The sequence below is a fragment of the Perca flavescens genome, chromosome 5 (assembly GCF_004354835.1).
Source record: "Perca flavescens isolate YP-PL-M2 chromosome 5, PFLA_1.0, whole genome shotgun sequence".
NCBI lineage: Eukaryota > Metazoa > Chordata > Actinopteri > Perciformes > Percidae > Perca > Perca flavescens.
In genome coordinates, this window is record NC_041335.1 from 27,082,056 (window position 1) to 27,095,702 (window position 13,647).

General features: G+C 37.8%; 2 protein-coding genes across 7 annotated transcripts; one reads left to right on the plus strand and one right to left on the minus strand.

Moving 5' to 3' along the window:
- Nucleotides 1–2,614: 2,614 nt before the first annotated feature.
- Nucleotides 2,615–7,225, plus strand: mboat4 (membrane bound O-acyltransferase domain containing 4). Its single transcript, XM_028579163.1, has 3 exons — nt 2,615–2,694; nt 5,367–5,591; nt 6,012–7,225. Exons 1-3 carry the CDS (start codon nt 2,615–2,617, stop codon nt 6,928–6,930), a joined length of 1,224 nt encoding a protein of 407 aa, XP_028434964.1. The 3' UTR covers nt 6,931–7,225.
- Nucleotides 7,226–7,938: 713 nt separating this feature from the next.
- Nucleotides 7,939–13,593, minus strand: coq2 (coenzyme Q2 4-hydroxybenzoate polyprenyltransferase). Of its 6 annotated transcripts, none has more exons than XM_028577725.1 (9): nt 13,576–13,593; nt 12,891–12,933; nt 12,228–12,579; nt 11,381–11,547; nt 11,004–11,125; nt 9,256–9,341; nt 9,029–9,162; nt 8,619–8,807; nt 7,939–8,367 (listed from the first exon to the last, which is right to left on the minus strand). In XM_028577725.1, the coding sequence occupies exons 3-9, from the start codon at nt 12,553–12,555 to the stop codon at nt 8,212–8,214; spliced, it is 1,182 nt and encodes a 393-aa protein (XP_028433526.1). In that variant the 5' UTR covers nt 12,556–12,579; nt 12,891–12,933; nt 13,576–13,593; the 3' UTR covers nt 7,939–8,211. The 6 variants fall into 6 exon arrangements, with proteins under 6 accessions (XP_028433526.1, XP_028433521.1, XP_028433523.1 ...); XM_028577720.1 differs by lacking the exon at nt 13,576–13,593 and adding an exon at nt 13,212–13,385 and having other exon boundaries at nt 12,228–12,457; XM_028577722.1 differs by lacking the exon at nt 13,576–13,593 and adding an exon at nt 13,212–13,384.
- Between the last annotated feature and the right edge of the window lie 54 nt (nt 13,594–13,647).

The window sequence follows — 13,647 nt, forward strand, 5'->3', positions numbered from 1 at the left end:
GCTGCAGGAGAAATGGGACAAGACACTATTAGGTAAATTTACCAAATGGCCAATAAAGTGACATTCCTATTTTATAAACCAAACAGTGATGTGTGATATGAAAACATACACTTTATGCTTTAGGCTACATTGTAAAGCCGCTTAAGGCAAATATGTGATTTATGATGTCGGGCTGTATAAATACTGTAAAACTGACTTCAGCTGACTTTGAGATTGTTTATGTAAATAATGTTATCATGGCAATAATGTCAGATTTCCCCAAGTCAAGAGCAACCGGTATAGACACTCATGTATTCCAACCGCCATTTCACTCCTGAACTCAGGTATAGCCAGGGCTGCAGGTGGTGAGGGTATGCCTGGGTCCTGATGTCAGATGATGATGATGATGATGATGATGATGATGATGATGATGATGATGATGATGATATTGTAGAAAAGGCTAAACTAGTTGCTAGCTATTTATGGGTTTAACTTTTTATTTCTATGGTATTTGTGTGTGTGTGTGTGTGTGTGTGTGTGTGTGTGTGTGTGTGTGTGTGTGTGTGTATTATGTATAGAGGGCATTAGGGTCCGTTTAAGTCTTATGATTGTACTGGATTAGATTTGTATGGATTTGTTGGAGTTTTATTTGTGATGGTATTTGTTGCTCAGATTTTTATTAGTGATGGTGGTGTTTATAGAGTATTTATTTATCTGGATTGTGTTGCACTAGCACTTTATGATGGAATAAGTGGCACCTTAATAATGGATTATAGGACCTCAACCACTTTAAATTAGGTGATTAATGTATTCCATGTGCTCTACTTAATGTGGATTTTCTTTTGTTGTGCCGTGTGTCTGATTGTCTTACATGTGTGCCTTGCTGCACCACAAATTGCCCCAAAAACTGAAGTTATTGTTTTTGGTCCTTCAAAATCCAAAACTGCCATCCCTGCCAACCTTGGTCCCCTTGCCCCCTATGTTAAACCCCATGCACGTAACTTGGGTGTCATTTTAAACTCCCATCTTAACCTGGAGAAACAAATATCTTCTGTTGTAAAGACCAGTTTTTACCAACTAAGAATAATTTCTAAATTCAAGTCTGTTCTGTCATACAATGATCTGGAAAAAGTCATCCATGCCTTCATAACCTCCCGCTTAGACTATTGTAACTCTCTCTCTACTTTGGTCTCCCTCTGACTCTGGTTGCACAGCTTCAGATGGTCCAAAATGCAGCGGCTAGGCTGCTCACGAATACAAAAAAGCGTGAACACATTACACCTGTCCTAGCCTCCTTGCAAGTCTATAAGAGGAAACCACAGAGATTGGACCTATGAGGGCTCTTAATTTACGTTAAAGGATAAATCCACCTGGAAAAAAACGTGTGCCTTGCTCACATTCAGCATTTGAAATGCATCTTGGGTGATGTGATTGCAAGAACGCAGCTCTAAATACAGATTTAACCACCAAAGATGCATTTAAATGTAGGATGAATACATTGGGATCTACTTAAAGGTACTCTAAGTGATGTCACACGTTTTTTAGGCTACAACATTTTTTGTCACATACAGCAAACCTCTCAGTCCCCTGAACACACTGTAAAAAAACGCGGTCTCTGTAGACACCCCAGGGTCCACAAACGGCAACAAAAACAAAGTTTCAGTGTTCCAGCGTTCAGCCAATAACTGACAAGAACGATTTGGGGTGGGGGTTGGGGGATTAGTTCACTGAAGCACGGAAGGGAGGGGGAGGGGACGGGATGAGGAGAAGGGAAGGGCAAACTAGTCTCGTTTTGTTTGAAAATACTTTGAACGTCAACAAGAATAACGTCACCTAACATCGCTCAGAACACCTTTAAAGCAACATCCAGATTCAAAAAAATATATATTGAAAGGCTATAGGGGGAACGGAAATGCATCAATAGATGCACCGAGGGGCCAGGCCAACACTGTTTATATAGTTTTCATTGTTCTGTAAAGTCTGTACCGAGGTAAAGAAGCCACTTAAATAGTTTTTCTACCAGATGTAACCAAATAAAAAGCTGCATTTGTTCCATTTACAATGCTGTAGTTCTCCCGCATCATGGTACCAGATGTGGCCTGCAATAACGGTATCAGTAAAAGGAGCATCCCCATAAGGCTCAGTTATTCACAAGCAAGGATGGGGCGAGGTTCGCCACTTTGTGAACAACTGCGTGAACTAGTAGTCCAACAGTAAAAAATTTTTAAAAAAAGTACAATTGCAAGGAATTTAGGGATTTCATTATCTACAGTCCATAATATCATCAAAATATTCAGAGAACCTGGAGAAATCTCTGCACGTATACCCGGCAAAGCCAAAAACCAACATTGAATGCCCGTGGCCTCAGGCAGCACTTCATTAAAAACTATATAAAGGATATTACCACGTGGGCATAGGAACATTTCGGAAAAAATATTGTCAGTTAACACCATTCGTGGCTACATCTACAAGTGCAAGTTAAAACGATACCGTGCAAAGCGAAAGCCATATATTAACAACACCCAGAATTGCCGCCAGCTTCTCTGGGCTCGAGCTCATCCTAGATCGACTGACGCAAAGTGGAAAAGTGTGCTGTGGTCTGACAAGTCCAAATTTCAAATCGTTTTTGGAAATCATGGACGTCATGTCCTCCGGGCCAAAGAGGAAAAGGATCATCAACACTGTTATCGGCGCAAAGGTCAAAAGCCAGCATCTGTGATGGTATGGGTGTGTGTTAGTGCACATGGCATGGGTATGAATACACCATTAATGCTGAAAGGTAAATACAGGTTTTGGAGCAACACATGCTGCCATCCAAGCAACGTCTTTTTCAGGGATGTCCCTGCTTATTTCAGCAAGACAATTCCAAGCCACATTCTGCACGTTACAAAATAGTAAAAGAGGGCTGGTACTAGACTGGTCCAGACCTGTCTCCCATTTCTAAATGTGTGACACATTATGAATTGCAAAATTTGACAACGGAGACCCGGGGCTGGTGAGCAACTGAAGTCGTACATCAAGCAATGGGAAAGAATTCCATGTACAAAGCTTCAACAATTAGTGTCCTCAGTTCCCAAACGTTTATTGAATGTTGTTAAAAGAAAAGGTGATGTAACACAGTGGTAAACGTGCCCCCGTCCCAGCTTTTTTGGAAGGTGTTGCAGGCATCAAATTCAAAATGAGTGAATATTTATTAAAAAACCAATGAAGTTTATCAGTAATCTGTTTTTATTTACGTTTTACACAATTTAATGTATTTAACACCACTGTGGTCAGTGGTGGACTAACATTTGACAGTCATGCACATTGGAATTTGGGTTTGTAAGATTTGATAAGAAATTGTGCAGTGTTGGCATTTCATCACTGATCAGGAAACACTGAATGACTTAAGTACACAAAGCTAGGCAGGCGACCACACAACAAGAAAACTGATGTTTTATTGTCACCTTTTCTCCTCTCTGGGAGTTTGTTTTGTCTTTTAGTACTAGTACTGCACACCCGTCTCTGCATTTGGGTCCACAATTCTCTGAACCCTGCTAACCGATCGTGACAACCTTTCCCAAAATACATGCAATATAATAATAAACTTTATTAATACAGCCCTTTTCACAACAAAGTGTTGTGTAACATATTTCCTGACAGGTCAGACCTGCAGTGCTTACCTTTGAAAATGCCTTAATAAGGGCAGCTCAAAACATCCTACTGCACCCTATTGTACAAAATGCAGTAAAACATATAATTACAACAGTAGTCTTGTATTGACAGGAAGACAGTAAACATTATTCAGTGTGAGACACCTTCAAATAGTCAGAAATATAGGTCAGTATGAAAGTGCCTCCTAAAATGCTTTCTAAAGGTTTGACTTTTTCCAAGGTTGTGTCAAACGAGGTCAGACATCTCTTGTGCAAAGTTCCGTGGGCAGGAACATAATTTAGCTACACACAGTATAATACTGAAATAAATAATAAATGCATAATAATGAATACTCAGACTTTTAGGGAAAGTTGTCAGAAATGTGGGGTAAGAAATTCTACAGGTGACACAGGAGCTGGTCCTTGACCTCCATTTTTATCTTTGACTTTTCTATCTCTTACTTTGTTTACACTAATTGTTTGTTGTTTTTCGTGGAAGTCTTGAATATGAAAAGCAAAATATAGCTGACTAAAATTACATATGCACATATGTAATTGCCTGGTTGACAATTGGTCAACCAGGCCTATAATACAAATTAAGATTAAGATTGTGTGACAGTTTATGAGAAATATTAACCAAACACACAATAGAATAACAGTGAAAACAGACTTCCTGGGTTGATACTGTTTTTGTTTGATTAATGGGGGGTGGTTTTTGGTTGCTACACTTGCTAAAATATGGACTAACTAAAAAGCCTCTGTATCCCACGGTACTGATAATGTTAAACAAAAAGAAAAGCTATTATCAGTACTGTGTGATAATGGTAAACAAAAGGGATTGCTTTAATGCAGGCCAAAGGTGGAATGGCAAAGACAGTCAGATGGGGTAAAACAAGTATTTCACCTGTTTAATAAGACAATCAGCAGCAAACGTCAGCAGCTTCGGTCTTCCGTCAGTGATCCTCAGACGCCGATATGGGTTTGATGAGCTGGTTGTTGGAACAACATCAGTTTCTAATGCACCAATGTTTTTCACTTCCATTCGCATTTTTGTTTTATTTTCTTGCTAAACGGGGATATCTGTCCTTGACATACAGGTAGGAAATTACAAACCAATTTGATTTTTATTATATATTAAACTGCATTTTAAAAGCAACGTGTCGAGTAATAACAGTAATTAATTATTTATTCTAATATATTTGAATTTTGATTTAAGTAAGTTCATGGTTTGATTTGTAAAGCAAATGAAATATGAAGTCATTAGTCCAACTGGAACATAAGGCAATAGCAGAACCAGTCTAATAAATGTATTCATACTTGTTAGTATTTCATTTATTGGATTGTATTTTAGACTTAAGTTAGACTTAGACTAGTAAAAGCAATGTGGTAAATATTGGTTTTTAAATATCCTTTTTAAATAAATTGATTTGGCAAACCGTAAATAATTCAGTAGAAATAAGTCAGTACCACAATAAGTTGTCAATAGACATGCAACTAACGATAATTGTTTTTTTATCAATTCATCTGCAGAACATTTCCTGATTAATCATTTGGTCTATAACCTGTCAGAAAATAGTGACAAATCCTTGCTGACGTGTTCAAATGTTTTTTTGACGACCAACAGTCCAAAACCAGAAATATTCAGTTTACAATTATATTAAACAGAGAAAAGCAGCAAATCATCACATTGGAGAAGCTGAACCAGAACCACTCTTTGGCATTTTTCCGATTGTCAACATGAATTTCCATCTACAGGTACCTGTTTGTTTCTGTTGGAGGATGCATCCTGGCAGTCATCACTATGGGCATCTACAGCTTGCTTCTGTTCACCTCTACCTTTGTCTTTATTCTGCTCGTGTGCTCTGTGGATCCAACCTGTGTCCACGCCTGGGTGTTTGGTATCCAGATGTTGTGGCAAACCTTCTGGCACCTGCTTATACAGTACAGGGAATACTACTTGCAAGAGCCTGTCAGCATCAGGTACTAATCTTAAATCAGTTCATTGGTATGTAAACTGATACTTTCATGCTTTGCTAGCGTCCAACATCAAATATGAATTATTGTATTTAAAGGATAAGTCTGGTGATATGCTGTATTTTTCTTATTGTCAACTAACCCCATGAAAAGCCTAAAACCCATAAACCCAATAAATAGATAAATGCATATAAAAACAACATGACTGACCATTTTAAACCCACTTAAAAGCAAAAATTACTATTTCTGTCAATCAAGTGCTAAAACATTTCCTGAAAATGTACTTTAAGAATGAAATAATTTATCTTCCACCACAGAACTATTATGCTTTTGGTAAAAACATGAAATGCAAAAAGATAATTAAACATTTATAAAATGACTCGTGTAATCAAATTAACAACTCTTCCACTTTCAGATTGTTTTTAGCAGTGTCCTCTTTGATGCTGTGTCCATGGACCTCCAGGAGAAACAAGTCCTGCTAACATTTAAAGTGTTGACCATAAGGAAGGCTTGTGTGATGCTTCTTCCGCTTATCAGCTACAGCCTCAATTTCACCACAATGCTTGGTGGGCCTTTGTGCTCCTACAGCCAATTTTTGACCTTAATGGCAGGGATCAGCCTCAAACCTTCACCTAATCCACTGATTGTAGTCTTCCTTAAGTTGATGCAGGTGTTATTGCTGGAGTGGGTAAGGTATTGTCTTGTCCATTTTCTCAAACATAACACCTATGATCCCTCCAACTCTATCAATCTCTATGGCGTCCTTTGGGTTTGGGGTCTGGCGGCAGTTTTGAGGATCCAATATTATTCTCACTGGAGGATCAGTGAAAGCCTCAATAACGCAGCTGGGTTTGGCTACTGGGACAATGCACCAGGAGACTCCCCAGACTGGAGCAGACTATGCGATGGAGATTTCTGGACCATCGAAGCGTTGAGTCGTATGTCAGAGTTTGCCCGTCGATGGAACACCACAACAGCTTTGTGGCTGCGTAGACTGGTTTACATAAGGTGCAAACGTTTCCCATTGTTTATGACTTTTAGTTTCTCAGTGTTGTGGCATGGCTGCCATTTAGGTCACTTTGTGGGATTTTTGACCTGGGCAGCAACAGTGAAAGCAGATTATCATATACACAGGCACTTGTGCCCAAAACCTTCATCAACATGGAGGAAAATATACACTTGTTTAAGCTGGATAAACACTCAAATGATTGTTGCTTGTATTGTTATAGCAGTAGAATTAAGAAATAAGTCTGGTTTGAGACTTTTGTCTATAACATACATAGGTCTGTTTCCACTTTTCAATATAATTCTTCCTTTTATCTTATTAAAATTCAACACAATTTAGTAATTTAGTCATCTAAGCCCATTTTTTGTGTTGTTATATACTGTTTGGTTGAGTTGGGTGGAAAAATGATAAAGTGTTTAAAAAAAGCTACATTAATAACACCATAGCAATGGGTAATTTTAATTAAATAATTCCTTGTCTTGAGTAGTCTTAGAAGATGTAACTAAAATTCATACTTTATTTCTATGTTTCATCCACTATTGCTAAATTAACCAGATTTCAGGAGTAAAAGCAACAATATTTAAAATTTGGGGCAGGGTGGTTCTCTGCTAGCATAAACTGAAGATCACTTCTGTCATTTAAACCTACATTAAATGATATGTTTTTATTTATTGGCCTTGAAATAAATGACTCAGTGTCATGTGAGGGCAGCTCTAGCATAACAGAAATCTGCAGATCTGTGCAGCTTTTAGCTGCTTTCCTCACATTGTTTTCACATTGCGCAACCTGCACATATACTGAATGACTGAGTGTGACTACTCCCAGAAAAAAACATTCATAAAATAATTGGCAGTGGTTCCCATTAAACAAGTATTCCCTATCTGCCTTGCATGAAAGGACAGAGAGCTGAAGTAATCCAGTGACTCATAAAGAAATGAAAACCCAGATCTCTTTCTCAATAGTTGGTGGATAAGTCCTGTTTCTATGCTGTTTTGCTGCACCTTTTCATATTTATCTTTAGTTGATATTGATGTTTTTATACTGATCTTGCTATTGTTTTCTTCGTTTTTTTTACTTTGTAAAGTGCCTTTGAGTACCTTTTAAAGCGCTATAATGTATAATTATTATTATTATAAAATGTAACTACACGACCAGTAAATACTTCCTAAGGAGGCCATTGTTTGTCTGCTCCCTAGTAGTAAAAATTGCTTAATTCAGCTTTGAGTTGTATTTAGCAACAACAACTCATTAAAATTTCCCCAATTATGCATGTTTATTGTGACTCATTTTGTGTGTATGTATGTAGCCACTAGAGGTCTACTAGTAGCACTTGAACATGGAAGTGAATTATATTTGTATGTACCAGGAGGTATTTTATTTATCAATTTACAACAATATCGATTAAAAGTGATTTTTGACATCTGTAAAATATGTTTTATGAGCAAAGAAATGTATCCAATGACTTTATTGTGAGGGTTAAAATCACAGTGTATAGTACTTTTTTTTTGCTCGCTCATAGACCTTTGTTTAGAGGGACAATCCCAAAAGATACTATCCAACGTTGTAATATGTAATGTACTGTAGATGTAGTGAAAATAATACTGGTTCTGATTATTTCACTTATCTGTCTGCTTCCTCAGTCTGCAGTAAGGACTCTCTTCTTTCTTTCCACAAATTGCCAGCAACAATACCTAAAAATAACAGCAGTCCAACATTTCGGTTTGAGACAAATTTCTTCCAGCAGTCCTCTGGTTTGTTTATGTCCAATGTGTAAATCTAAAAGAGGAGAGAAAAAGGTCACATTTTATTTGGAAAACTCATGTGTGATATCAACTTTCAGTTACGATAATAACTAAGAAGACCTGTTATTGAATTAAAACGATAGATGGTGTTAATTTACATATTTAAATTACCAATTCACTCAGTTGAATATTATCTCACTATGGAATGAAACTCTATACTATATGCACTGTAATAATTAACTATTTCGCAGCAAGCATTCAATTGTACAACACCATGTTCCTCACCTGATGCGTAAGGTGAATGGCCACTGTGGACAGTACAGCATAGTATGGGAGAGTCTGTTCAGCATTGATTCCAGCTACAACCAGTCCTGACATCATGGCCACTGTGAAGCCACTCAGCCAAAGTTTGGTTTGCTCCTGGAACCTGAGTGCAGTAGATTTGACTCCTACCTTGATGTCATCCTCCTTATCCTAGTTATCAAAGAAAGAACAGCATGAGCTCAGTCTCCAATCAATATTATCCTACTTTATGTAAGGCATTAAGATTATGCTCTTCCCCAGAGTGATTGGAGTCAATGGTCCATGATAAAAATAAGTGAAGTTATGGTTTAAACATGAGTGAACTATTTATTTACTAAATGTAATAATTTAAGTGCTTTATAGGAAACATGAATAAGAATTGTGTACTTTACCTGATGTGCATATATTGTGTCATATATCAGTGTCCACATAACTCCTGAAAAATACAGCGGGAGGCATATGGACCAATCACAGAAGCCTTTGACAGCGGACCAGCCGAGCAGTGCTCCCCAGTTGAAAGTGAGGCCTAAACAGAAGGAACATGAGACCAGCTTTAGCGTTGCTGTTAGGGAAAGTGTCAGCTTTAGATACAGAACATCCACGGGAGAATCTTACATACCCAACACAACCTGTGGCCAATATGTGATCCTCTTCATCAGCGGGTAGGAGATGACAAGAGATAATGAAGCAGCGCCCAAAGCTATGCTGAGAAGAACATTATGAAAACTGTGAGTCTAACAGAGTCAAGCCATTAAATAAACAACTTTGTATTTGGGTCATGTTTTGTCTGCATTTCTAGCATACATTCCTGGCTGTTGTACATTAAAGCTCCCATGTTATGCTAATTTTCAGGTTCATAATTGTATTTTAAGGTTGTACCAGAATAGGTTTACATGGTTTAATTTTCAAAAAATTAAAAAATATTTTTGTTGTACTGCACAGCTCTCTCTCACTGCTGCAGCTCCTCTTTTCACCCCGTGTTCAGGTCTCTGTTTTAGCTACAGAGTAAGACATCTTTTCTTCTGTACTATCTTTGATTGCACTCACACATGCGCAGTAGCTCAGATCGTAGATCATGTCAGTTAGCTCCATAGACAGTAAAAGAAAGGCTGTTTCTCCAACTTTGGTCAGTTACAAGGCAGGATTAGCTGGGAGACTTCTTCTAAATGAGGGCGCACATGTAAGTAGTTCTTTTGTAGATTATGGTGAACTTGTGTGTGTTGTAGCAGTGCTTTGCCATTGAGAACGAGGTAGCATGCTAACGCTAGCATTCTACCTCGTTCTCAATGGCAAAGCTCTGCGGTTAGCCAGCTCGTTTCGGCTAGTGTAGTAAGTAGAAAGCCGATTTTGACCAGCTCACCAGGAGACTGAAGGCAGGACACATTCAAAAACCCGTATCTCACTCAAAACAGCATGGATGGATTTTTTTCAAAGTTTGTATGTGTGTGGAAGCACCAGAGACACAAAATAACACCCCAAATCCCAGAAAAAGTGATTTTTTCATAATATGGGCACTTTAACACACTGCAAGTAACACATCTATTTAAAGGCAGCCGGTGAACAGTTTGATCAAGTGTTTTTGAAAAGTTATTAAGTCTGACTTAAAACAAGAGTTAAGTGACCATGTGGACATTGAAAGTGATGTTCGCTGTAATCAGTCCTCCTGTTCATACTGAAAATGAAAGTGGTTGGAAACTAAATTCACAGGTCTCCTTTTGTGCAAAAATATATTTAAAGGTTTATCTGAAGTTAATATGAGGCTTCATATGTTAGACAATTTAAGTGAGTATCATTTAAGTTACAGTTTTTTCTGGACAGTGTTTTCCCGCTGAACTGTAGTGAAGGGATGGTAACAAAAATGAACTTTCACTGACTATAACGGAGTATAACTTTGGAAGATGTCCACTTTATTTGTCTTACTGACCCTAAGACTTTTAAATGTTGTTTTTTTTTGCAGAAAACTATGACTGGATTTTGTCTCACATCACTTATATTGAAAGTGCATTAAGAAGGGATCCCTTCATGGCGAGTATGAACAGAGAGAATAATTACAGCAAGCAAAATGTCTTTCAATGTTCATACGGGCACCTGATTATTGTTTTAAGACAGACTTGAAAAAATGTGAACCAATCCTTCTAGTACCATTATTGCACTTATGTGTTTTGGAATGGGTGACTTCAGGGGGTATTAAACTCTAATACATGGCAACATTACCTATGCTTTGACTATGGGACAGCACAAAAAATAAAGTCTAAATACAGTGTTTTTTGTCGGACCTACACACTTGCTTCTTTGCTCCATCTCCTCTGTTGTTCTTTTTAAACAATCACAATACAGATCTAATTAAAACATGAGATCACTGGCTACCTGTAATAGTTGAGACACAACAGAACCCCAAGTGACAGAGAAAGCTGCCCTCCTAAGAACACCAGTGCCTGCATCTGAGAAATCTCTCCTGATGCAATGGGTCGAGTGGCCGTCCTGGACACCTGCACAAAATATCCATCACTTTCAAACAATGAGTCATCATCATTGGAATATATATACCTCTTTCCTAGAAAGTAAAAACAGCAGAAAATGAGATTACTAAGAAATATATAGTTGCTTAAAATGGAGCTGACAAGCTCTATTAGCATAAAATAAAAACTAAAGCTGTATAAGCGTTATCATAATAAGTTTGATCAAAAGCCACCTATTTCTCTCAGCTAATGTGTCAATGGCTAAATATTAATATATTAATATACCTTTTTGTCAATGTCTTTATCCCACATGTCGTTGATGGTGCAGCCCGCTCCTCTCATCAGCAGAGCACCTGTACCAAACAGGGTGAGAATGCCTAGATGAGGGAGACATCCAGGGTCAGCAGCCAGCGCAATGCTCCATGTACACGGGATGTAGAGCAGCCATGTCCCTACAACATACAAACCACAAGTCAAGAGAACTATATAAAAGATTAGCATCTGAAAGTCTAAGCAGGAAAATGTGACTTATGTTAAGGACCCCTAAAACAAGGCATTTTACCCACACGTGTTTTGTTTTGTTTTAGATTTGTGCACATATCATGATATTGCTTTGTATTTTTCCACTGACATTATTGTTGTTTTGCTGATGTTATTTTCCTCGCTATTGTTTTGCCATCCACATTAACTTGTACAGCACTTTGGTCAACTCCAGTTGTATGCTAATCAGAAGGTCGAGGATTTGATCCCTGGCCCCTACAGTCTACATGTCGAAGTGTCTTTGGGCAAGATACTAAACCCCAAAGTTTGTGTTCAAACTTTTAATAATACTAGCAGTTTTACTCTAAATTAGTCTTTTTTTAAGGTTAACCAGACATTTTGGTTTAACTCCACACTGGAGAAGTAGAGAGATATTGTAGATCTAATATTACATTTTGTTAAGTTTATTTGCACAGTAACATCTCACTTTAAGTTTAGACAAAATTATAGTCTATATATTATTATATAAGTAGGAATGCATTAATATGGTATTTTGAAGCTGATCCAAATATATCTGATAGCAAATATCAACTTAAATCTTAAAAAACATACACAGAAAGACATGGTTTAAATTAAAAATGATTATACCAACCAATAGGTTTGTCCAGCCTCATCAATCGCAGGTATGGCTGGACAGGCGCTGGTGCTGAATTCACAATTGTAGCAGCTGATAAACTGAACGATCTTCTCCCATATTGCTGTGTTTGGTGTAGTCTGAGGGACGGGCAGATAGCACTCTGGCTGTAAAACACTCTTCCCAACACACTGGGAACTGAGCGGAGACTCACTTCTCTTGTGATCCCTCCTTCCGTTTGAAGGAAGCTGTTAGACGAGGAGTAAAGACAGGGGTAAGAAACTCCATGGTGAATCCTCCTCAGGGCACTCAGAGTTAACCTGCTGGTCAGCTTGGCTGGGAGCATGGTGTTTCTCTGAGGTCAGATTATCTTTTTTGGACACACAAATAAACACACACACACACACACAAACAATGGTTTGTCAATGGCTTTTCACAGAGGACGATTTTTCTGTTGCAACAGGCATTTCTTTTGTGATAGAGTGAATGAGCTGCACGAAGAAACTGAAATGTTCACGTGTCAGAGAGCTGTGCAGCTTTTAGCGGTTTGTGTGCGTGTAACTGCAGCATTAAGTATTATATATATATAAATTATATTTGTTTATTTGTTCTGTATTTATTGTTTATTTCATATCAATGTTTAATATACTTATGTATGCACCAACAACCAAAAAGTGTTACTTTGCAATAAATCCCTTTCTCTTTCTGGTTATATTAGCAGTTGCTGATAAAAGTAATTTAGGCAGTAAGTAGATAAAATCATACTAAAAAAGGCACACACTATTACTGTCATGCATTTTATTCTGAATGTATAAAGAGTATTAGCCACAACCCAACTATACTAATAACTCTAGCTATCTAGCACTAGCTAGTTCAAACGATTTGGTTCAGCGCTAACGTGTCTTTAACAGAATATAGTGTAAGGTAACGGTGATACAAACTTACACTGTAGGTTAGCTACAGTATATACTATATACAATGCTAATTTTAAAGGAAACTAACCACTACACAGATGGCTATGCAGTCGCTGCTCTGTTAGCTCTTCTCCACTCCACTCGGTCATTGACATATATAAAAGCACTCGGTACGCTTTCCTGTTATGGTCCGCCATTCATTGCTCCGGGGAAACAACGTCAGTACACGGAACCAATGTGGCAGGGAAGGGCACGGAACCAATGCACGGAACATCTCTGGTTCAGAAAATCATACTAGAGATCGAAGATAACACGGGCACAATGATATATAGCTATAACTTCTTTTTCAGTTAATAACTTCCATAGTCCTCTAAAATCTTTTGTTGTCAATATACTAACGTTACGTTACATGTTATCAAATGTTTTGCTAACAAATTGGTGCACATGCTTACCACTAGGGTGCTGTAATCAATATCAAAGTAGCAAAAAAGTATTATTTGATAGTTTTGTTTATGACTTTCACA